This window comes from Saccoglossus kowalevskii, chromosome 7 (assembly GCF_978046115.1).
Source record: "Saccoglossus kowalevskii chromosome 7, keSacKowa6.1, whole genome shotgun sequence".
Classification (NCBI taxonomy): Eukaryota; Metazoa; Hemichordata; class Enteropneusta; family Harrimaniidae; genus Saccoglossus; species Saccoglossus kowalevskii.
In genome coordinates, this window is record NC_140647.1 from 18818462 (window position 1) to 18842880 (window position 24419).

General features: G+C 37.0%; 4 protein-coding genes across 4 annotated transcripts; all 4 read left to right on the forward strand.

Moving 5' to 3' along the window:
• Positions 1 to 1891: 1891 nt before the first annotated feature.
• Positions 1892 to 10367, forward strand: LOC144348043 (uncharacterized). Its single transcript, XM_078007543.1, has 11 exons — positions 1892 to 2056; positions 2412 to 2536; positions 4178 to 4328; positions 4477 to 4591; positions 4884 to 5218; positions 5455 to 6037; positions 6200 to 6280; positions 6409 to 6547; positions 6754 to 6869; positions 7787 to 7934; positions 10117 to 10367. Exons 1-11 carry the CDS (start codon positions 1892 to 1894, stop codon positions 10313 to 10315), a joined length of 2157 nt encoding a protein of 718 aa, XP_077863669.1. The 3' UTR covers positions 10316 to 10367.
• Positions 10368 to 12391: 2024 nt separating this feature from the next.
• On the forward strand, positions 12392 to 18194 carry LOC100377864 (uncharacterized). Its single transcript, XM_002732655.4, has 7 exons — positions 12392 to 12671; positions 14144 to 14336; positions 14700 to 14835; positions 15731 to 15833; positions 16044 to 16262; positions 16440 to 16564; positions 17102 to 18194. Exons 1-7 carry the CDS (start codon positions 12524 to 12526, stop codon positions 17333 to 17335), a joined length of 1158 nt encoding a protein of 385 aa, XP_002732701.1. The 5' UTR covers positions 12392 to 12523; the 3' UTR covers positions 17336 to 18194.
• A 360-nt stretch (positions 18195 to 18554) lies between these two features.
• Positions 18555 to 20435, forward strand: LOC146740567 (tripartite motif-containing protein 2-like). The gene is made up of 2 exons (XM_085501837.1): positions 18555 to 19650; positions 20413 to 20435. The coding sequence occupies exons 1-2, from the start codon at positions 18555 to 18557 to the stop codon at positions 20433 to 20435; spliced, it is 1119 nt and encodes a 372-aa protein (XP_085357963.1).
• A 222-nt stretch (positions 20436 to 20657) lies between these two features.
• Positions 20658 to 22925, forward strand: LOC100377716 (uncharacterized). The gene has a single exon (XM_002732654.1). It carries the CDS (start codon positions 20658 to 20660, stop codon positions 22923 to 22925), a length of 2268 nt encoding a protein of 755 aa, XP_002732700.1.
• The last annotated feature ends 1494 nt before the right edge of the window (positions 22926 to 24419 follow it).

The window sequence follows — 24419 nt, forward strand, 5'->3', positions numbered from 1 at the left end:
CGATTTTTTAGAGCATGATACTACATTTGAGTAACTGCGAATCAAAGTTGAGCAGAATGGATACTTACATTGAGACTGACAGCACACACAGACGATAAAACAAAAGAACAACGCAATACAACTTTGCCGTGGAACCTGCATGTTACACGTTATTATAGTCTAGATCTTGATGTGAAATGCGAAGACACAGAAATAGGCTCACTGCTATATATGAAGTCCGTCACGGGTATGGCTGGGGTACAAATTCCAAAATGTTAAACGTCACTTCCGCTACGTCACCAGTATACACGTTGGTACTATATTTGGTAACTGAAGCGCTATCTGTAGAACAGTGCGCAAGGTTTAATTTAACTCGTGCAAGTTAATAAATAACAGAAAAACTAGTGTAATGACATACCTAGTACTCTATGGACCATACATTTGCAATCGACGACATAGGTAACGTTTTGGTGCACCGGGATGTTTACTACCAGTTATGCGCACAGATTGTCAAAACATATTAACAGCTAACGCCAAGAGCAACAACTTCAAGGAATATATTCATACGTCTTAGTTACAGTAGGTATTTATTTGAGAAGATAAGCAGATTGTTTTTTTACAATAAGGTGTAAAACCCCATACAAGTTCCGGGTACTTTGAGGAGGAAGTAACAATCCACTTACTAGTTTCCTCGTTATGTTTCTCACTGCGAATATCTACAAAGCACACAATTACCTAATCAAAGTTGTTTGAATAACAAATATCCCCAAAAGTTCTCGTTTATATTCGTGAGCTTTTTGATACAGTCGCTGGTTCATGTACCTTTAATTTATACGAATTTAAATTATGTGTACTGCTGTCTTTATAAACGCATTAGACTTAGTATTTTAATTCATTCAGAATTGTCTTTAACTTCTTGTGCTGAATTGTTTCCGAGTCTGTCAGAAAATAACAATTATTATAAAAACAAACATAGTATTACTACGGATTAATTAATTTAAGCACCCAAAACATATAAATATTTTACAAACAACATACCATGTATTACTTCTGGAATTTGTTACTGATTATTTCTATGGCCTTTAGCATGATAATTCAAATTGATAAACTGTTTTGTTACGTAAGATGTTTTTACCAACATATGTTGCATCAACAGAAAAGAACACGTAAAATGGAGGTACCTGAAGTCCATGTCTAAATACATATAATTTTAGAATATAATTCAGATTGTTATCTTATTTGTGAAGTTTGTGTGTAAAGCTAGTGAATACATTTACTAATGTTAAAATGGCTACCAATGGTCAAAGTGCATTTCTCATTCGCATTGTTCTTTTAGATCAATATTATTGAGATGAAAGGGTCAACGAAACTCAACAATAGTTAATTGTTAATCTTCAAGCACACTAAAGTTAGAATAGAATAACTTCAATCTGAAATAAGTGTCGAGAGTGACTCAAAAAAACTATTCACAAAATATTATCGACCGACAGATTCAGACAAATTCCAAGATAATGTCAGAACATATATAACCGCTTTCATGTTGTACCAACTAATATACAATTTCAGCCATCTATAACCAAATAATTTTGCCATTTTAGGCATAAATAGGGGATAATTCAATACAGCACATGAAATAACTGATTCTTTGTTACATTAACATATTTGTTGGGATTAAAGAAAACAGGTTTTAGCATTTCAAAGTAATATATATATAGATATATATCTTTGTGTGATAGTGCTTCTAACACGGAAACAATAGGTAACATTTTATTAAAAGTGAAAATAAATGCATACTAAAATTCAAATTCAGAGTTAGGCGTTCGACTCCCAGTGACATGAGTAGGCAAAGCGCAGTATATTCTACATTTTAAAGTCCAAAGTATCATTTTTTAAAGATTATTTTGTTTTAGGAATGGAACACAGAAATAAATGTGGTGTCCGAATTACGACAGGTAGAGCAAGGAGTAAAAGAGTTTCACGTGACAACAGCATACTGACTTATAAAGAAGATGGTACAGGGGGGAATGGACTTTATATTACTGATTATACTCTTTCTCCTGAACAGAGTTATTTTGAGGTAATGTTCAGTATTTTTGTTCATATCTATCTATAATGACTTTTTTAATTGCTTTAGCCTTTGTGTATTTTTAAAATCATCATCCTTTTGATCCGTTCGCCCACCCTATGTAATCACACTACTATAATACATACTGCCACATGAGTCTTCTATTCAGAACACTTTTCACGGAGCTTTATTTTCAGCGAGTTGTCAAATTATACACATCACATTGTCATCATCATTTAATGATGTACAGTTAAACAGAGATATCAGAAATATGAGCACACCCTTCTCTACCTGTGACTGTCGTCATTCTGTATGATATTAAATCCAAGTCATTTATAATAAATTTGTTGTATATTACCTCGAATAGATTGAAATTCTGGACCAAGGTGAATTAGGGGCAATAACAATGGGGTTAGTTCCGGAAGGATATAAGTTACCCCACCAACCAGGATGGCGTGAATACTCCGTCGGATACCATGCTGATGATGGAAAGTAAGTAAGGCCTGCTTATTGATGTTGAGAAGGACACCCACAGAACTCACATAGGGGTAGACAAGACAACAGTACTGAACATGAAATACACATACACCAAAATATGAAGTTAAATCTACTGGCTTTAATACCTCTCAAAATAAATAATGAATAACAAAGCACAAAATAATACAATAAATAAACTCACTAAAATAGGGGATTGTCTAGGGAAATGTGTATTGGTGACAACTCACAGTTCCAAAATGTAGAAATTGACAGTCAATGGCTTCTTTCAACAACATACAGGATTCTTGCTAGCAGAGGAACGCTGTTATTCTGGAGGGTACCGCTCATAGCAGGAGATCGCAGAGTAGTTCATAGAAGTCTCACAGAATGATGATTGAAGCCTGTATCACTTATTATTGTAGCACACAGAAGTGAAATTGAAAATCCCAACTGTCCTCAGTCTAGCTCATTTATAGAACATTATTTCACGATGACACCAGACACTCACATAAACAACTCAGTAGATCGTAAACATCCTTTGTTATGTAAATCACAAGCACACCTGGTATATTCCAAATATCCTTCCAAAGTTGTAAACATCCTTTGTTATGTAAATCACAAGCACACCTGGTATATTCCAAATATCCTTCCAGAGTTGCAAACATGCTTTGTTATGGAAATCACAAGCACACCTGGTATATTCAAACTATCCTTCCAGGGTGGCAAACAAGTATGACCTGTCAATCACCTTTATGACAGTTATCATACGGCAATGCACACCGGTTCTTCCCATGATTCCATACACACTTCTATTTGCAAGCTTTGAGGCAATATATAAAAACATAGAATAAAAGATTCATACAGTCAGTAATGAGTTTGATTTGCCCAACCAATTCGTTATGCAATGACCTTCTTTGAAAATACCGTTCGTATTCAAATTCAAATTTGAGTAGTTTTGTAATTTTGTTACACATTGTGCGACATTGTTACATACACACTCACACAAGGTATATCTATAGAATGTTGGTATAGTATATCAAATTGGATTAAGAACACACTGGTAGCAAGTGGTTGTCGCATCAGACTCATGATCGGTAGACCTAAGTTCAAAAGGGTCGACCCCTACCCTGGGTGAGTGTGCAACAGACTCAATAAGAAGGCCTATTCCACTGGCCGAGATTCATTCACGAAAGGGTGCGACTTTGGGGAAGCTTGGTTAAGGTCCGCAGGTGCTTGTGTTCAACCGAGCCTGGTTGACGCCAGGATAGCACATTAAAATTACCATTTGATAGGAAGATGGCAGCACAGCCCTGTCACGTAGTCCCAAACATGAATATGACTTCTGCAGCAAAAATGCACCATGTGTCAGCACTTGCAATTTGCACATACAAAAAAAAGTCAGGAGAGACAACAGTGGAATTCAATGTCCGGAACTGTCGCCTGGTACAAAAAACATTTAAAAAAAAGAACACACAGTTTACTAGTTTTGACTTCCAAGTGCAATACAATCCCACTCTGAGTCCACCAAACAAACGACTGACTATCCACATTAACCAATGATAATCAAGAAGAAAACGTCCACATAATACTTACATAAACATGAGAAAAGAGATACATTTTTTACTACAAATTAATGTTTTCTATATCATTTTGTAGATTGTATAAAGAAAGTAGTACTGGTACACCGTTTGGTGATAAATGTCATACAGGAGATGTAATGGGATGTGGAATTAAATTTAACCAAATGAAATATGGCGATTCTGCACAGAAAACATTACCCGTGTTCTTTACAAAAAATGGCAAAGAGGTTAGAGTAATTTATGTGTATTTCATTCATATACTATATTATTTTCATAATCAGTAAATAAAAGATCATTATTTATTGGTAAAATGATTTCATCAACACCAATGTTTCAATTATAATCATACATGTCACATCCCACTTCTATGTTTAGGTTGGCACTGTAGTATGTGAATTACCAACCAATGGATGGTTTCCTGCTATTGGTTTGAACTCGGTAGGTGAAATGGTTCGACTCCATGAGGATTCTGATTGGATGATAAACAAAGGTATGGTTATAAAAAGTAGATCAAACATACCGGCACCTGTATTCCTTCAATCGCTCACACAACCAGTTTAAATTTCATTCTTCTACTGTCAATGGCTATTTCAAAATGCTAATGATATACTTCTACTATATATACAAGAAAGGCGAGTCGTTCTATGTTACCTATTTTATTTCCATTTCTCCAAAGAAATATACCCCACTAACCTGGGGGAACAGGTTACAATGCGAAAGTTACAGGCGTGACTTTTTTATATGTAACATTCATGTATATCATTTATATTTATAAATAATAGTGAAGAAAGCTATAGATGATCTGAAGGCACAAACTGGAATGGATACTCATGCTGTAGTCAAGCTTGTCCAAGAAAATCTGCTACAGGTTTCCCTGGATGCTCAATATTGTCTGATGAGATTCGGGGACTATCTGGCTGATATTGGTGGTGCAATGGAGCTGACTAAGCTGGTGAAACGCATGCGCACAATGAACGCTGAGTTTGGAATGGATATTGTTATTGCAACGTGCTTGAATTATTCACATGCAAGTTTCAACCTTTGCAAAGAGTTTGGGGAAAGCGGTCTTCTGGAAATTATAATCAATGATGTAAGTCATTGTATAACAGAAAAGCAGGTAAGAGCCTAATGGCATCACGTATCTCGTCCCGTTTCGGATGTTGTCTTTGGATAATATGTACTCCATGTACATAGGTTACATGGAACTACAGCACCCAAATGCCCCGTCAATAAGCTCTTTGTATTGTGATCTTCAGTACTATAACTGTTCTTTCAACAATATTGGAGTACTGTCATTGTGAGTGAATTTACATACCGCTACTACTTATTTTATTTGAATATGTTCTGTTGCAGGGACAAATTGATGTAAAGAAATTGGGTATATTACATAATTGCGCTAAAGCTGCTGTGAATAGGCATGTTTATCATAAACATCATGTGATTGAAAGAATCTCTCCACTTCTACAATCCGATGACAGAGAGGTGGCGACGATGACTCTTCTGACTTTATCCTACATTATCGAGAGTGACAAGATTCATTACATAGAACCAAAAGAGTCGTACATTGCTTACATCCTGGAAATTTTGAAACGTGCCATTGATGACCCTCGGTTACTAGGGAAGTCGGACGATGGGGGCTATTCAGCTTCAGAAATCGTTGTAGGGCTTGGCAATATAGCTGCCTGCGACCAAAATAAAGTAACCATCGTGGACCAAGGTGCAGTACCACTGTTGGTTGATATGCTAAAGCTAGATGAACCTGTGGTGGTGGAAGGTGCAATGAACACATTATGGGTAATATCTCAACTGGAAAAAAATAAAAAAAGGATGGTGAAGGTGAAAGAGCTAAAATCATCACTTCTACAATATTCCAAATACGCAAATGTTGAACTGAAACAAGCTGCAGACAGGGTACTACTATCATTATATCCCAGTGGTAAGTACACAGGTATACTGATTTATATTCAGCATTTCTATTACTGCGGTGTATCGTATGGAGCTTCAGAATTTTTCAAAATAATTTCAAACGATTTCTTATTTATGTGGAGAAAGTAATAACTATAGGAATCATTAACAAATATTGGTTATTCATTTGTAGGTATATCAACACGGGTATCTGGGGGAAGATGTGAATATCAGCAGAAATGTGAGAGGTTTAAGAAATCACTGAAATTAAATGGTACTGGACGATTCTCAGTAAACTTCATATTTATCTTTTATTTAAAACTTGTGGACTCGCACTTATCAAGTCATGACATTGAACGTCAGACATTACATTACTAATCATTTCTTTCAATTTTTTCGTAGAGTGTTATTTTGACAACAGTTTTGATATGTGTTATTGCACAAGTTGTCATGCTGAGAGAGGTGATCAGTTATACTATACACGTGGCCAGCCAATGAGAGATTATGCTATGCCAATTGGTTGGTGTCGGTTCGCTTTAAAGTAAGGGCAATCAAATCACTGTTTATTAAATACTGTTTTATTCATTGTCTAAACTGTAATTACTTATTTATTTAATAACCTTTGAATATATTTATCACTATTCTTTGGTTATTGATGTAACAGTGTTCTATAATGAATTTGTGATGCCATTATTCGTCGATTCACATGATATTGACTGTCATTTTATTTATACAATACATTGACAGGGTTGAACCACGAGCCAATGATTTACAGGTTTTCGAAAAATGGCATGTTGCTTTCCATGGCACGCCTATAAGATATGTGGAATCCATTCTTAAACATGGTGATCTACTTATGCCAGGTTAGTGTCATGATGTGTTTGGGAAAGTATAATACACACGTCACATATGTCTAGCTACGAAACGTTTTTGTTATATGTGCTAATGAACATCAGATATGATTATTTATAAATATTCAGCTTTTACACCAATTATCAGTATACCTCAAATAACATAACAGTTGACATCATCAATGGTATTATATATAATTATTATCTGTCACCGTGACGTAATTTTGCGGTATTGCACTGGTTATTTTCATCCTACAATATTAGGAAACACAAATTCCAAATATGGAACGATTACGCGCGTAAGCGTCCTCTAATAATAAAAAAAAAGCATGGCTGCCCCTAGGGTTTGAGCGGACCCCACACAAAGAAGTTCGTTAAATCTCTTCTAAACGTTTTGGATTTCGTCATTCCCATGAAGTATTCCTGGGAGAAAAAGATTCTAACTTGTTATGATATGAGGTTACTACGAGGATACTGCGCGTCGGTCGATACTCCCGCTGTACTGTCTTCGTGCATACTTTGCAGTATCCTCGTAATAACCTGTATATCATAACAAGTTAGAATTATTTGTGAATAATGAAGTTTAATAATTGTATAATGTTAACAGTTACAGTGTAGTTATATATAATACACTGCATTATGATTATTTACAAATAAATAATAATTGTTCAATATATAAATTACAGCATTCATTTTGAAGAATTTGAGTGTCAAAATATATTGATAATTAAATATTTATCATATCTCATGTTCGATATAAAATAATCTCTAAATATGACATGGCTTTGTGTCACTACTACTACATGATAACATTATTGCTCTGTTTTATTACACTGAACTGTCATAATATGTGGTATAAATGTATATATTTATTATAATATTGGCTGTATGGTCTGATATATAAAATAATTGTTGTTTCTGTTGTATAGGTGACAAGTTAATGGGCGGAGAGATTTTGGGGGAAAGGGAAGGTCATTTTAATGACAAGAGGAAACCTAAAGGCTTTGATACCAAGCAGTTGTTTCTGTCACCTACCATAAGATACTCTGGTCGTGATGTATATGCTAAACCGAGCAAGTAAGTCTAATAGATTTATAACACGATACAAAAAAATGACCTATGCCACGGGTGATTTTTTGCGGTCTATCTAAAGTTTCTAAAACTGTAAGTGCCCTCACCTTCTGCCAGTTTGTTATTAAACTATATTAAGATCGCATGGTGGTACATTCTTGGGCTACCACCTCCCAGAAATAGTGGTGAATGCATACTAAAGTAATCTATGTAAACACTTTAAAATTAATGTATTTATTATATGCTGATGACCTCGCATTATTTAGTAAATCTCCCATTGATCTACAGCGTCTTCTAAATAGATTAGCAAATTACTGTAAAAGATGGAGGTTAACATTAAATTTGAATAAATCAAAAATTGTTGTTTTTCGCAAATCGGGTAGACTAAAGAAATCTGAAAAGTGGTTTTGGAATGGGAATGAAATTGAAATAGTCTCAAAATATAACTATTTGGGGGTTCTTTTTTCTAGCTCAGGTATCTGGTATCAGGCCCAAAAACACATTGCTGAACAAGCAACGAAAGCCATGCACAGTATTAAAAGTATTCTTTATAAATATGATGGGTTCAAACCAGCTATTGCGTTTCGTGTTTTTGACTGCAAAATTCTCCCAATCCTGCTTTATGGCAGTGCAATATGGGGAACACATAAATCTTACGATATAGAAACAGTACATCATAAATTTTGTAAATTTGTTTTAGGGGTACACCCAAAGGCCACAAACTCTGCTGTGAGGGGGAGTTGGGAAGACATCTAATTAGAACACATGTGAACAAAGAAATAATTCGGTATTGGTTAAAATGTATAGGTGGTGATTCCTCTGTTTTAGTAAAAGAATGTTATGGCTATCAATATGACAGGGTACAAAGGGGATTTAATTGTTGGGTAACATATGTTAAGGATTTGTTATGTAATTTTGGTTTTGCACACGTATGGGAAAGCCATTATGTGAATAACCCAAATTGTTTTCTGTTACAGTTTAACCAACGGTGTCTAGATATTTCCCAGCAACAGTGGCATGATCAGATTGGTAATAGTTCAAAATTATGCACTTATTCTAAATTTAAAAAAATATTAGTCAGGGAAAAATATCTAAATTCTATTACTATAAGTGTTTTTAGAAAATCTCTCACTTGTTTTAGAATATCTGCTCATGAGCTCATGATTGAAAAGGGTAGGGCATTGGGAATACCACTTGACCAAAGAGTGTGTCCTCTTGGTTGTAATCTCATTGAAAACGAGTTCCACTTTCTATTACAATGTCCCAAATTTGAGGAAATTAGAACTCGTTTTATATACAAGTTTTACTATTGCCCAGCGCTTGAATGGAAATTTATTTTGCTACTGCAATCTGAAAATATACATACAATACAAAAACGTCATAGTTTGTTGGAGGGAAATTTAACTGAAATATAAATTTAATTTGGTATTCATAGGTGAAGTATAAGTTTGTAATATTCAGACAAGCAGTAGCAGTGATTATTCTTGTCAAACGATCTATTTATTCATTTATGTTACATTTAAGTGTGTACATTATGGCATATGGCCAATGGTACTGAATAAATATATATATATACTAAAGTACGTTCTAATTTCTGCAAAACTGGCTATCCATATGCGCATCAGAACGTCCTCCGATGACGCGCCTACGAATGTGGCTCAGGACCAGATTGCGGTAGACGATCTGTCGGTGAATATCATTACTACACAGACATCGCTTCATTGTTACGTCAATTATGACATGACAATTACTGAAGTTATTACGTGAATATATAATATTGTGATTAATTCGACCTATGAAATATTGTACTTTTTAAGAATGAGACCCATTCGTTGACACCCATTTTCAAACTCCAACCTGTTACATATTTTCTGTTATCGCTATGCTTGAAGTTTCTGAAAATTATATTTATTTTCTAATTCAACTCAGTTGTTTTCTTCCAAATATGTGCATGAGATATAAAAAAAAATACACAATTTAAGGTACTGTATGTAGTTTAGGTAAAGTGAAAAATGGTGATTTCGAGAAAAGCTGTTATCGTCCTTATTCAAATTGTACACCATTCGCCCAAACCTTGTATACCACATGTGTTGTGATCTGTCGGCCATAACAGAAATACGCTATTGATATTCCATCTATTGTATATAACCCATAGCCTCTCTATAAAGCCGTGCCATTTTTTGTTCAGCTTCACAGACTCTGGGAAAAGTTATAAAGCGAAAATTGCATTCCAAGTGTGCATCAGACCTGATAGTTATAAAACTGGAAGACAGACAATAGGAGCCAAGGAAAGAATCGACACAAAGTTCAGTAACGAGGAAATCGAATGGTTTACCAAGGAGCGTAGATGCGTTGTTCTTTATGGATTAGTTATTAGGCTATACTGAAAGTTCGCTATAAGGGAATGGTTATATTTTAAGGTAGAAGCCTACTCATAAATTAAAAAAAACAGAATGTATTCATTTTGCAATAAATTGTACTGCAAGGCAATATAGGGATATTGACCTTAAAAAGTGGGGGTCGCCAGTCTTTTTTCGAGAAATTGCTGGATGTATTTTAGTGGAAAGGCGCCATTTTGACACTTGGTCACATAGGCTAAAAAAAATCATGTATTGTTAATGATGGAGTATTTTTTGTTGCTCTGAATTATTTAAAAAAAATATGGGTTTTAAAAAGTGTCAAAAAATGCAATTTTTCCTTAACATTGTGTTCTATGGAATTGTTCTAAAAATAGCAATTTTCAAGAAATATTAAGACACATTTCTCAAAAAGCATAACTAACACACAAAATAATGCTATTTCATTGTACCATGAGACATTAGCTTCATGATTGTACATAATAAACTAATGAACATTGTCATGCGATTTATGACCAATTTTGTCATAAATTATGACTAGGCTTCTACCTTAATGTATGATGTTAATGCATTTATATTGTATTACTAATGAATGTCAAGGGCTCTAACCGAGTTTGTCATGAGTTTGAAACCCGCGTTACTTGTTCAAATAGCTAAAATTCCATTCATCTATTATTTCATATACTTACTTTTGTAGTGAGTGTCTTTTGCTATATTGTTTTCATGTTGTATACCGGAGTATATTAAACACAGTATGTTTAATAGTTGTGTTCGATGTTGCATACAGATAACAAAATATTATTGCATGTATTAAGATTATACCAGTATTTTAATAGCCTGGAAACGTTGTTCTGATTGGGCGAGTTATACAAACGACAACGAGTTTGGCGATCCTCAAAAAATATTAGGGTGTCGGTTTTTTTTTATAATTATGAAGATTGAATAATTTTAAATATATCAAAGTTGTGAACGTGTATTCATAACGTTGCAATGGTTACATGGCACACGTTTCGACATTTGTCCAGAAGCATGGTCTCCATTGATTTATTTATATAGTGATATCTTGTTGAAATCTGCTTTTGGTCTTGTCGTGGTGTCTCATCGTTTGTATTGAGTCTATGTAATTATAAGTTGCTTCTATGAAACTTGTCAATACACTTCTATCTTTATGTCCAATATTCCAGACTTATTCATTATAGCAACTTGTTTTTCATTCATATATTACATCCATTGTGCTTATATTTTATTTCCATATAGTTTTTCTTTTTGTCGAAATGTATTTTAATTGTTCGACGCGACTGAATGAAATGTTTTCATATAAATTGGTTCAGTCATGTGACGTTATGGGTGAAATCTTATAACACATCATATCATGATTTTAGTCGTCCCTATAGCTGCTGTATGTACCATATATATGCAGAACTGTCTTCGTGCCTACTTTGAGGTATCCATGTAATAACCTCATATTATCCTACAACGACGCACAATGGCGTCGGGTCAATAACCTCTACAGTGGTGAACATCCATCTTGTTTTGGGCTGGAAAGCAATTTATGCCTAATCACAGTCAGCTGGCGCACACGTGATAATAAAATAAATACGATATTTACTATATGGGGGCCGCCATCTTGAATGACGCATAAAACTAAATAATATTTCTCTTATTTAGTTTTATGCGTCATTCAAGATGGCGGCCCCATATAGTAAATATCGTATTTATTTTATTATCACGTGTGCGCCAGCTGACTGTGTGCGTAATATAGTTTTGCTGTACAACAATCTTTGTAAACAACCTTTTGCGCAACTCTGACATCAACACATGGATGATAATTCACGACAGACACAACTAAACGAGAATTGACACAATAATACTGTAATATCATTATTATAAATAGTTGCAACTACTATCATGGGAATGCTTGACCTTGTAGATTTAACGACAAGAGATCACGTGATAATATATGCTGAACAAGTACAAAATATCTAACGCATTGCCACTAAGTATAGAACACACACCCTGAATGTGTGCCACTTGAGAAAATGTATTCTCATGGTAATTTGCTCATTCACAAATACTGACACTGCGTTCGCTTTGACACTGCCAGTTGAGTCATATTGTCATTGACGACTCCTGGCATCGTACATTCATTGACGTAACTTTGCTGCCGCAGGTGGAGAGAGTACAACTACTGACCCAAATTTCTGCCTATTGGCGTTCAGTTTTGCTGTCAACCGGACCATGGGGTGTGGATCGAGTTCTAGCCAAGGAGCACCTAAGCAGGCGGCTGCGGCAAAACAGTCGGGGATTCCCGAAGACGCAGTACCGTACACGGGACCGTTACTCAACGTGTGCTTGATCGAAGTGCCTGTTAAAATGAAAACTGAAAGTATGTGACTTGCGTTTTATTGTCTTTTTCCATGATTGTCTCCGTGTGGCTAGCTGATATGACAACTGTTTGGTGGTAACATGGAGGTAGACAGTATAGCATGTTCACCGTGTAAGCGCACGGTGTGCACACATGTTACGCTGAATAATACTTAATAGCGACAACTTACACACCCCTCCATGTTCACAAAATACGAGCCAAATAATACCACCCCATATTATATTCTCATTCAGGCATTTAGCGTAGACCAGGCACAAAAGAGCCCTTCAATTGAACTCCACAATCACCCTCACCGTCATTGCTGTTTGTTTTTAAAGACGCCATAGATTTGATCACATGACACGTAAGGCAGGTCAAACATTCGAAATCATGGGGGGGGGGGGGGTGCTGGAAGAGTGTGTCCGTATGTTGCACAATTTTTTCTCGTCGTCTGCTCTTTACATTTTTTTTTCTTCTTTTTTTAACGTTTCAATATCTTTTCCGTACAACACATTTCATGGAATGTTTGTTCCTCTCTCTGTGTCTAGCCTTCAATTTTTGTTTTAAACAACTCTTTCGACAACCCCAGTTATTTCAAATGATCGATCCCAAAGGTATTTCAATCGAAGTTGTCCTTGATATACAAAATTCGGGTTTATAGACACGCAATTTTATCAGGTAGTGATCTGATGACGCATTCTGAGAGAACTTCTGCGACAGGAACTAAATCAAAATGACGGGCATAAAAGGGTCACCTTACCCAAACTACGGTCTCTCGCACTAATAGTCGTTAGTATTGTTTGTGACATTAACATTGTATTGACCTGGTATTGACAATGAACCAAATACAGACCATTATAATCATTCTAATTACCATACGCTATAAATTATTGATCATGATTGTGATCGCTTTGTGGCATATATCATACTGGTTCGATATGTTGTTGCTATGGTGAATCGGCTGCCAACTTCTTAAATAAATTACTATCATATTTGCTACCTTAAGACGCTAAAAAATTGACGTTCGTTCTATAAAAAAACACGTTTTCTTGTTACATTGTTACATTATAAATAAGCGTGTGGTTATAACAGCGTGATTCTTGACTACATGTGAATTGGAGTTTACCTTTAACCAAAGTAACTAGTTACCCTTGTGACACTCTGGCACATACTTCACTAAATATTTTTTTTTTAATATTTAATTATTGTATTGTCACAATTCAATCGAATATGTGATACAAATCAAACAGGGACTAGATTGTTGTAAATGGCAACAAATAAAAATGGTATTGAAATTACAGTCCCATACCAGATAAAATAAAAACATAATTAATTTTTGAATTTTCATTCACCGTTTCTCTTTTCAGCCCTTATATTACTAGTAATGAAGTTTTGAATAGTAATTATGTGATGTATTCTACAGGTGGCGAGTTCCTTGTTTCCAGAACAGCATTTTCTTCTGAGTGTTTTTTTTTTTTTTCATTTTTCCACAGCAAACTTACTCGGAATTAACGGAACCACGACTACGACCGACGTCGATGCATACTTCCCGCTTATAGCCGCGCCGTATTCCGATGGATTCGTTCTTCGACAGTTTACCCCCATAACGGGAGCTCACAAGAGGGATAATATGTTTTCTATGAGTGGAACGCAACAATATCAAGCAATATTGTCGAAACCCACAAGGTAAGTATTCTAATTATCGGGATTAAATGAGTGATCCGAAGATAAAATCCCCCCCCCACTGTTAACTAATTTGTATATTCTTCAGTTTCTAATATTGGATCACGTAAAAAACAATATATGGATCAATAAAAAAAAATGGTTGATGATAATTGATTGAACATGATTGGTCAATATTTGATTATTAGATTGATTGATTGATACATTTGGGATATAAAGGTTTTACTTCATTGTAAAAATATATGCAGCTGGTGTAGATATATCATATTTATTAACTGAATATCTGACTGATTTACTTAGTTAGTTACATAGTTACTGGGATGTTTGTTTGTTAGTTAGTTTATTTGTTTACTTTTAAACCAACAGTGACACATCTGGAGAATCGTGGCAGTTACATATCATAAAAAGCGCTCTGGCGCCACAACTTCTAAACTCAGGTTTCAGTATGATGTTTTCTATGAAGCACGGCGCAGTCGCCGATACTTCGCATTTACATCAACAGGTAGGTACTACATACAGTGCAGGCTATGTACAAATATATTACAGCCGAAATATTAAAGTGGAAGTGTCGTCACTTGCGCACGCGCGGGAATTGAGTCCCAAGCGACGATAACAACATACGCTAAAAACGCAAAGGCTCTTGGGTAGACGCTTGTTTGTAAACAATGACACGCTATGGCCATCTGACGCATGCGCGGGTGACAACTCCCCCGCTTTAATAAGGTTTTCTTTGGGAATTTTTGCTATGAATAGAAACAAGTTGTTTTGGTCGCGTAGAAAATAGTATTTATGCATTGAAGTCACAATTATACGCGCGCTATATTATTTACGTGTATGTACCGGTAATTAAATATGCATACTGTTATAGTTCTATTACCAATCATCCATCATGAGACCTGCTTGTATGAGGCCCGGTATGACGTGATAGTGATACAATATAATGCGACGCGGGTGGAGTGACGTGACGTGACGTGATGTGACGGTAGGATTTGACTTGGTGTGGGTGGGAATGACGTGTTGTTCTGTAATGTGTTCTAATGTGATGTGGTTTTATGTGATGCGACGATTTCTTGTGTGATATGGTGTGGTTTGAAGTGGTGTGGATTGGCATGACCTGACGAAATGTGATGTGGTGGGGATTGACATGATGCTATGACTTGATTTGACGGGATATGGATTGATATGACGTGGTGTACAGGGTGATTTGAGGTGGCGTGGAATGACATGATACGATGTGTGCGCGCGGTATGGTTTGAAATGACGTGATGTGACGTGTTGTGTACTGGCATTACGTGATGTGACGGCATGGCGTGGTTTTGACGTGACGTGACGTGACGTGACGTAGAATGATATGGCGTACGACACGTAATGACACCGATTCTCCGTTTAATCTTCAGTTAGCTGAACAGACGGCAAAAGGAGGTCGACTTGCCTGTTTGACAATGTCAATGGCGTCACAAGGACCAAGTACGACCCAGGCGTTGCAAGGACATGGTGGAGGTAATATATCCATGGATTAGAAATTCAAATAAAACGTATCGAATAATATGTGTGCAAATTGCATTTGTGCCAGGAGACAGTAGTAACGATGTTATTCAGTACCAGCGCCAATTATATAATGACCTAGGAAGTATATATTCATAAGAATATTTCTTATTGATATTTCTGCACGATCATTTGTTTGCTAATGGCGTTGTTCTGTTTTTGCAGTGATGGGTGTAGACATGTTCTTCAATATGCCGACACATCCCAACCCCACCCTATATTCCTACCAAGCAGTTAACATACAGGTCCCCTACAAAATGGTGACTGGGTTGGCGTCGGCCTCCGTCAAAGTGGACCTAGACTGGAACGCTCAACTCCGGGCGTACTTAGCACAGGGATGGAGGCTGACAGATATTTTCTTCGATTCTTCTTCCAGCACGCGAAGTAAGGACATTCGTTAAATATTAACCTATTTTAAAGCGCAGCAGTTATCAGACAGCGAGCGTTTGAATTTCCATGGTACTCATATCAAACTATAGTGCTTTATTTCTGGTTTAAGTTACTTTATTATTCGAGAAGGATGATTAATATCATGACGTTTTTCGCAATGTTATATTTCAGTGGGGTTCATGTCTGCATCCGGTGCGATGAACTCGGTGTGGTTCTTTGAAAAGGACTGTTCAATGATAGACGATCCGACTCCGGTGTACGAAGGCGTGGCAATCGAGTACTGGCAGAAGATTGTTGTGAGTAAACCCAGGGCCTGTTTTACCCCGGGTTTAATTTTCATTTTAAAGGGTGGTGGTTGTTGCGCCGCGCATGCGCAAAATGTATGTTGATAAACATTGATTCTCCCACAATCCAATGCACTTTTCTGATGAAATCCCGAGTACAACTTTAGCCCCGGGCGCCAATTGCACTAATTACCGCCAACGACTCCTTGGATACCTTCCAAAAAAGTACCTGATTAAAACTTGGTAACATCTCAGTTTGTACTCGATGGGCTGCGCAACAGTCAAAGTCGCCATCTTTGTTTTTACGAGACCCATATCTCGTGCGACGACCACCACCATTTGATCATATCAAACAGGTGTATGGGCTGGTGTCGTATACACCATGGTGGCTTTTGTACACCCATGAATTGAAATTTTTTCCATAATACAAATTGCCTGTCATCCAGTGACACGCTCTGCTTGCCGGGAATCAATCAAAATGTTATTTTGTATTTCCCATTGGTTGACTTATATGGAACAAGTGGAATTAAAAAATGTTTATTATTCTAGGTGGGTATGACTGGAAACATGAAAGTGGATGGAAAATGGGACAATACTATCACACAGATGGGACAGCGTGGGTGGGAACTCACCACGATACTAAGTACACCTGAAAGCAAATCTGCTGGAATGACAATGCATATGAAGATTATGATGTTTTTCCAAAGGAAAATAATGACAGCGCCCTCTGTTAGCCAGGATCCGTCAGCGAAGGAAAATGCGCAAGTCTCGACCGAGCAGTAATCCGAGTGCAGCTATGCCAATTTCAAAAACATTCCATTAATTTAAAGCGGGGGAGTCGTCACCTACGCATGCGTCAGGCAGTCATAGTGTGTCATTGTTAACAAACAAGCGTCTACCTATGAGCCTTTGCGTTCTTAGCGTGTGTTGTTATCATCGCTTGGGACTCAATTCCTGCGCGTGCGCAGGTGACGACCCTCTCGCTTTAAAAACAAACACTGTTTCTGTAATGAAGAAAGTCACTCTAGAATATACCATATATTGTAAACACTAGTCGGACACGTGATCTGAGTTTGCTCTACATGAAAGAGGCATTTATTTACAAACAGCAAGTCTATCCCAGTGCCTTCACTGAAGACAAATTACATACATTTTCTATATTTTCTGCGTTCAACGTTGCACAACTAAAGTGTACATTTACGTGAATTGGGTGATACGGGTGAATACTTCAACACTGTTTTCCGTTGTACGTGTAGTAGATTTTAATTTCATTTCAAAATGTATTGAACTATCTGCATCACGGTGCACCAGCGCTTTAATGACGTCACATAATTTCTCTCGGATCTGAAATTGAGAAACGTTTCAAAATCGTTTTTAAGTATTACATTTTTGTTAAAGATTTTTATGCTCCACCACTTTGTACATTTATAATCTTGTAAATAATTGTTAATAATAAATGTCAATGTTTGTTATGAACTGTTTCTTTGCGAGTTCAGTTTTAAACAATACTTTTTACATGTTGTACATTTTTGGTTAGAGCGCCATCAACGGTGATAAACTCAGTGAGTTGGGAGGTTTTTATTTGTTATTCATATTGTAAGTATAGTTAGTCTAATGAATAAAAACTCCAGAACTATCAAAATGTTTTTTTTAGCCTTTCTTGTAGGTGATGATTCACTATTTGTCTAATGTTGGAATTCAACTTCGCGGTGATATCTGTGAATGGGTACGTTTGTTTTACTATAAGGATTTTATCAAAGTTTAAATACAAATTCCATGGAAATCACGTGGACGGTAATTTATATTTTAAAAATAACTTTACACATTTGTGATCTTTGTTATCTCATTAATGTGCAAGGCGAGCCACCTTTTCGGTACAAAGGGTATTTGGGGCAGTCTGTTAACATCTCCCTCAATTGCTGCTAATCAGTATGCCTAGCACTACCCTTATGTTATATTAACAAACTGGTATCAGTATGAATGTGTCGTTTACACTGACAAAATGGCTGCGGCAAAACGATCCACCACACTCGATCAGATCGATGACCAATATCTAACGTGCAGTATATGCTTTGAGAGATTCAACAACGCAAAGATCCTGCCGTGCCAACATTCCTTCTGTGAACTATGTCTTTTGAAGTGGGTGAACAAGCACAGACAAGACAGATGTCCGGTATGTAGACACAAGTGTCAGCTGTCCACAAGTAGAATACGAAAACTTCCGTCGAGTTTGTTGATCAACGGCGTCATTGGAATTATAGAAGCCCGGGAGAAACAACTCAGAGGGGGACCATGTGATGGTTGTCTTAACAACCCCTCATCTAATAGATGCGTGGACTGCGCTATGTTTCTATGTAGAAACTGCAGCATGGCGCATAAATATAAGCCAGTGAGTCGCAATCACCATACCATGACGACTGATCAATACCAGCAGGCCAGATTAAAAGATCCATCAATTGCACAGCTCGCTGTCAACTGTACAGCCCATAATGATAAGGTTATCGAGTTTTATTGTGAAACGTGTCAGATACCGACATGCGGATCCTGCATCAGGCAGATACACCGAGAGCATGTGTTGGTCGATATAAACCATGCTGCTGACGAGGTTCGAGTTTTAGCAACCGAGAAGATTACATCACTGAAAACCAAAGTCACACAAGCACGTGTGAGCAGAGAACGTACCATGGAACACGTCGGGGAATTGGATAGGGAATATAACAAACAAGTAGAGCGTATAAAACTACATGCAAAGAAAACTAGAATCAGCATCTTCAAGAAGTTGAAACAGTTAGAGCAGAGTCACCTCGAACATTTGAAAAGGTCTCGCGACCAGATCAACGGGGAACTTGATACGCACCTCCACACGCATGAGCAGGTAGAGGAACTAGTCACGAGTACACTGACTTTCACAGAGAGTCTATTGCAGCATAGTAGTTCCGCATTGTTAATGAAGACCAGCAAAGAGACGACGAATCAGTTAGATACTATGGCGGAAATTGATACAGTGTTTAAACTACACAGGAAAACCTTACCTACATTTTGCCCTGCTGACGTGACCATTAAAGGTACTCTTGGGTCATTTTCACATGTTGCCCAGTGTGAGTTAGAAACTATGTCTGGTAGTGGCTCCACGCTTGGGACTCAATTCCTGCGCGTGCGCAGGTGACGACCCTCTCGCTTTAAAAACAAACACTGTTTCTGTAATGAAGAAAGTCACTCTAGAATATACCATATATTGTAAACACTAGTCGGACACGTGATCTGAGTTTGCTCTACATGAAAGAGGCATTTATTTACAAACAGCAAGTCTATCCCAGTGCCTTCACTGAAGACAAATTACATACATTTTCTATATTTTCTGCGTTCAACGTTGCACAACTAAAGTGTACATTTACGTGAATTGGGTGATACGGGTGAATACTTCAACACTGTTTTCCGTTGTACGTGTAGTAGATTTTAATTTCATTTCAAAATGTATTGAACTATCTGCATCACGGTGCACCAGCGCTTTAATGACGTCACATAATTTCTCTCGGATCTGAAATTGAGAAACGTTTCAAAATCGTTTTTAAGTATTACATTTTTGTTAAAGATTTTTATGCTCCACCACTTTGTACATTTATAATCTTGTAAATAATTGTTAATAATAAATGTCAATGTTTGTTATGAACTGTTTCTTTGCGAGTTCAGTTTTAAACAATACTTTTTACATGTTGTACATTTTTGGTTAGAGCGCCATCAACGGTGATAAACTCAGTGAGTTGGGAGGTTTTTATTTGTTATTCATATTGTAAGTATAGTTAGTCTAATGAATAAAAACTCCAGAACTATCAAAATGTTTTTTTTAGCCTTTCTTGTAGGTGATGATTCACTATTTGTCTAATGTTGGAATTCAACTTCGCGGTGATATCTGTGAATGGGTACGTTTGTTTTACTATAAGGATTTTATCAAAGTTTAAATACAAATTCCAATTTCGGTACAAAGGGTATTTGGGGCAGTCTGTTAACATCTCCCTCAATTGCTGCTAATCAGTATGCCTAGCACTACCCTTATGTTATATTAACAAACTGGTATCAGTATGAATGTGTCGTTTACACTGACAAAATGGCTGCGGCAAAACGATCCACCACACTCGATCAGATCGATGACCAATATCTAACGTGCAGTATATGCTTTGAGAGATTCAACAACGCAAAGATCCTGCCGTGCCAACATTCCTTCTGTGAACTATGTCTTTTGAAGTGGGTGAACAAGCACAGACAAGACAGATGTCCGGTATGTAGACACAAGTGTCAGCTGTCCACAAGTAGAATACGAAAACTTCCGTCGAGTTTGTTGATCAACGGCGTCATTGGAATTATAGAAGCCCGGGAGAAACAACTCAGAGGGGGACCATGTGATGGTTGTCTTAACAACCCCTCATCTAATAGATGCGTGGACTGCGCTATGTTTCTATGTAGAAACTGCAGCATGGCGCATAAATATAAGCCAGTGAGTCGCAATCACCATACCATGACGACTGATCAATACCAGCAGGCCAGATTAAAAGATCCATCAATTGCACAGCTCGCTGTCAACTGTACAGCCCATAATGATAAGGTTATCGAGTTTTATTGTGAAACGTGTCAGATACCGACATGCGGATCCTGCATCAGGCAGATACACCGAGAGCATGTGTTGGTCGATATAAACCATGCTGCTGACGAGGTTCGAGTTTTAGCAACCGAGAAGATTACATCACTGAAAACCAAAGTCACACAAGCACGTGTGAGCAGAGAACGTACCATGGAACACGTCGGGGAATTGGATAGGGAATATAACAAACAAGTAGAGCGTATAAAACTACATGCAAAGAAAACTAGAATCAGCATCTTCAAGAAGTTGAAACAGTTAGAGCAGAGTCACCTCGAACATTTGAAAAGGTCTCGCGACCAGATCAACGGGGAACTTGATACGCACCTCCACACGCATGAGCAGGTAGAGGAACTAGTCACGAGTACACTGACTTTCACAGAGAGTCTATTGCAGCATAGTAGTTCCGCATTGTTAATGAAGACCAGCAAAGAGACGACGAATCAGTTAGATACTATGGCGGAAATTGATACAGTGTTTAAACTACACAGGAAAACCTTACCTACATTTTGCCCTGCTGACGTGACCATTAAAGGTACTCTTGGGTCATTTTCACATGTTGCCCAGTGTGAGTTAGAAACTATGTCTGGTAGTGGCTCCACGGCAGGTAGCCACAAAGGGTTAGAATCTGGAAAAATAGAAATAGAAATTTCCCGCGCAAAACCTATTTCTAGCCAGCAAGAATTGCAAACTAGGCCCGGGAGAGAACGGGATCTTCTAGAACAAACTTTGGAGTCCGATTATGCTGGTGATAATGACATTAAATCTGACCACAGTGAGTCTATTACTTCTGCTCCTAGTTCGAACGAGGAATCATCAACCAGTCAGACACGCTTTGATACAATGATTGAAACTCGTAGTGACGTCACTCTACATTCTGAATTGTGTCTTGAAAAAAGTTTAGGTACATACGGTGAAGGATCCGGCAACTTCAACTGGCCATTGGGTGTGACAGTCACTGCACATGGTGATATTGCGGTTGCAGACCAGCGTAACTATCGAGTTCAAATCATAGACAGAAACGGTAAAGAAAAAATGAGCATCCATAATGAGGGTACTGTAACATTCTTTGGAATTAAGAAGAGTTACCCCATAGATGTAGCGATATCTAAAGATGGCAGGTACTTAATAACTGATGGAAATAAGGCTTACAGTGGAAAGACGTCTCTCAGATTCCGTAAAACAGAAGGATGTAATTTCAATCAGGTTCTTGTATGCAACCAAAGCGGAAGATTAATTAGCTGCTTCGGAAAGAATGAATTACGAAATCCTTGTGGCATTGCCATTAGCGATAGTAGAAAACTTGCATATATTGTGGATGAAAGTGCAAATTGTGTATTAGTATACGAGACAGACAGTTATACGTACGTCAAGTCATTTGGTAAGGGTCATCTTCACGGGCCAACGTTTATCGCCGTTAATAATAAAGACGATATCATTGTCAGTGATACACATCATCACTGCGTTAAGGTGTTCAACTGTGAGGGCGAGCTGAGTTTCAGTTTCGGTTCACGTGGCAGTGAAGATGGTAAATTTTTATATCCGTTCGGGGTTGCCACTGATAACCATGGCAACATATACGTGTGTGATTATGGTAATAGCAGAATCGTAATTTTCGATTTTAGAGGTGAACTTATTACTTCAATCAAAGAAGTGCCTTGGCCGACCGGCATTGCTGTTACTGGTGACGTACCGTGTAAGATTGTCGTCACCACAGAGTGTGTGCAAATATATGCATAATTTATTATGCAAATATATGCATAATTTATTATTCCAATATCATCTATAGATAAATCAAAACTGTTTACGATATGTGTACAAAATATACGGCTACATGTGAATACGCGCGATGGTCGTCGCGCAGCGCGTGTTCGAATTTCATGTAAATAAACATTGTATTTTACACGCGTTGTATACGTCGCTATGAGTCCCATATCGAACAGGACGCGGCACGACGACAGCCGCCCTTTAATATAACATTTTCTTATAATCGAACAGAAATTACGTTCAATAATTTATTCACACGTTTCACATTGTATTTCGTGAATAGCTCTATGTATTAGTTATTTAACTATACATTGTTTTGGGTGAATTTACCACATTATTATAGTCATTAAAATGTGTAAGATACTTTAGCCTCAGCTCTCTTTAGTTATTCGTTTTGCATCAACCAGTTTTTTTGACTCCCATGTGCGAAGCACATAATGGGAGTCTTTGCAGTTAGTGTGTCTGTGTGTGCACGGTTACTAAAACCGTAACCGTAACCGTGGTGTGTGTGTATGTGTGTATGTGTGTATGTGTGTCCGACTGTTCCACTGCTATCTCAAGAACCATACATCGGTTTTTGATGAAACTTGGTGCATAGATGCTCTGGGCCAATGCGCAGATTTGATTAGGTTTTGGTAAAAATCCATGCTCGTTAATTACCTAATTTGCATGATAATTAGCTAATTTTTAGCTGTTCTTTGACAGTTCCACTGATATCTAAAGAACCACTCATTGGATTTTGATGAAGCTTGGTACATAGATGCTCTGAACATATGCGCAGATTTGATTAGTTTTTGGTAAAAATCCATGCATATTAATTACCTAATTTGCATGATAATTAGCTGATTTTTAGCTGTTCCATGATTATTCCACTGATATTTAAACAACCACTCATTAGATTTTGATGAAACTTTGTACATACATGCTCTGAACTAATGCTAGGTTTTGATTAGTTTTTGGTAATAATCCGTGGATACTAATTACCTAATTTGCATAATGATTAGTCAATTTTCGTTTTTTCCACTGATATCTCAAGTACTAATTATCACATTTCAATGAAACTTGGTACATAGATGTCATATGACACTGCACAGACCTGATAGTTTTTATGGTAATATCAGTTCATATTAATTACCTAATTTGCATAATTAATTATTTTTCAGCATTTGATATAAGTACTAATCATCACATTTCAATGAAACTTGGTACATAGATGTCATATGATACTGCACAGACCTGATAGTTTTTATGGTAATATCAGTACATATTAATTACCTAATTTGCATAATTAATTAATTTTCAGCATTTGATATAAGTACTGATCATGACATTTCAATGAAACTTGGTACATAGATGTCATATGACACTGCACAGACCTGATAGTTTTTATGGTAATATCAGTACCTAATTTGCATAATTAATTAATTTTCAGCATTTGATATAAGTAGTGAGCATTACATTTCAATG